Below are 896 nucleotides of genomic sequence, written 5' to 3' on the forward strand. Positions count from 1 at the left end.
AACTAGGTCACCGGGTCGGAACTCTCTTCTCCGAATGTTCTTGTCATGGATGGCCTTCAACTTTTCCTTGTAGAGCCTAGCATTGTCGTAAGCTTCGAGTCTTAAACATTCCAATTCCGCCAATTAAAGCTTTCTCTCTATTCCGGCTCCATTCAAGCTCATATTACACTCCTTCACTGCCCAATAGGCTTTGTGTTCAATCTCCACCGGTAAGTGACATGCTTTACCATATACAAGCCGGAAGGGGCTCATGCCGATCGGTGTCTTGTAAGCCGTTCGATAAGCCCACAGTGCATCGGAGAGTTTAGTGCTCCAATCTTTCCTATTCGGCTTCACAACTCTTTCCAAAACATGCTTGATTTCCCAGTTTGAGACTTCGGCTTGGCCGTTTGTTTGAGGATGGTAAGCCGTGGCGACTTTGTGGATGATGCCATATTTTCTCATGAGGCCGTCTATTTTTTTGTTGCAAAAGTGTGATCCTTGGTCACTTATGATTGCTCTTGGGGCACCAAAACGGCAAATGATATTATTCATCACAAAAGAGTACACAACATTAGCGTCATCTGTTCGGGTGGGGATTGTCTCCACCCATTTTGACACATAATCGACGGCTAACAAGATGTAGAGAAAGCCGTTTGAATTTGGAAATGGTCCCATGAAATCGATCCCCCATACGTCAAAGATTTCACAAAAAAGCATATTTTGTTGGGGAATTTCGTCCTTCTTGGAAATATCTCCAAACCTAATACATTGGGGACAAGATTTGCAGTAGAGAGAAGTATCTTTGAGAAGAGTTGGCCACCAAAATCCGCAATCAAGTACCTTTCTTGCCGTTCTTTGGGGCCCATAGTGACCACCTCCTTCGGAAGCATGGCAAGCGTCCAAGATTGCTTGGA

The 896-nt window shown here is 44.8% G+C and overlaps 1 protein-coding gene across 1 annotated transcript; it reads right to left on the minus strand.

Annotated features, from left to right (window-relative positions):
- Window positions 1–123: 123 nt before the first annotated feature.
- LOC107472615 (uncharacterized) lies at window positions 124–444 on the minus strand. Its single transcript, XM_016092119.1, has one exon. It carries the CDS (start codon window positions 442–444, stop codon window positions 124–126), a length of 321 nt encoding a protein of 106 aa, XP_015947605.1.
- Between the last annotated feature and the right edge of the window lie 452 nt (window positions 445–896).

This window comes from Arachis duranensis, unplaced genomic scaffold (assembly GCF_000817695.3).
Source record: "Arachis duranensis cultivar V14167 unplaced genomic scaffold, aradu.V14167.gnm2.J7QH unplaced_Scaffold_201557, whole genome shotgun sequence".
Taxonomy (NCBI): Eukaryota; Viridiplantae; Streptophyta; class Magnoliopsida; order Fabales; family Fabaceae; genus Arachis; species Arachis duranensis.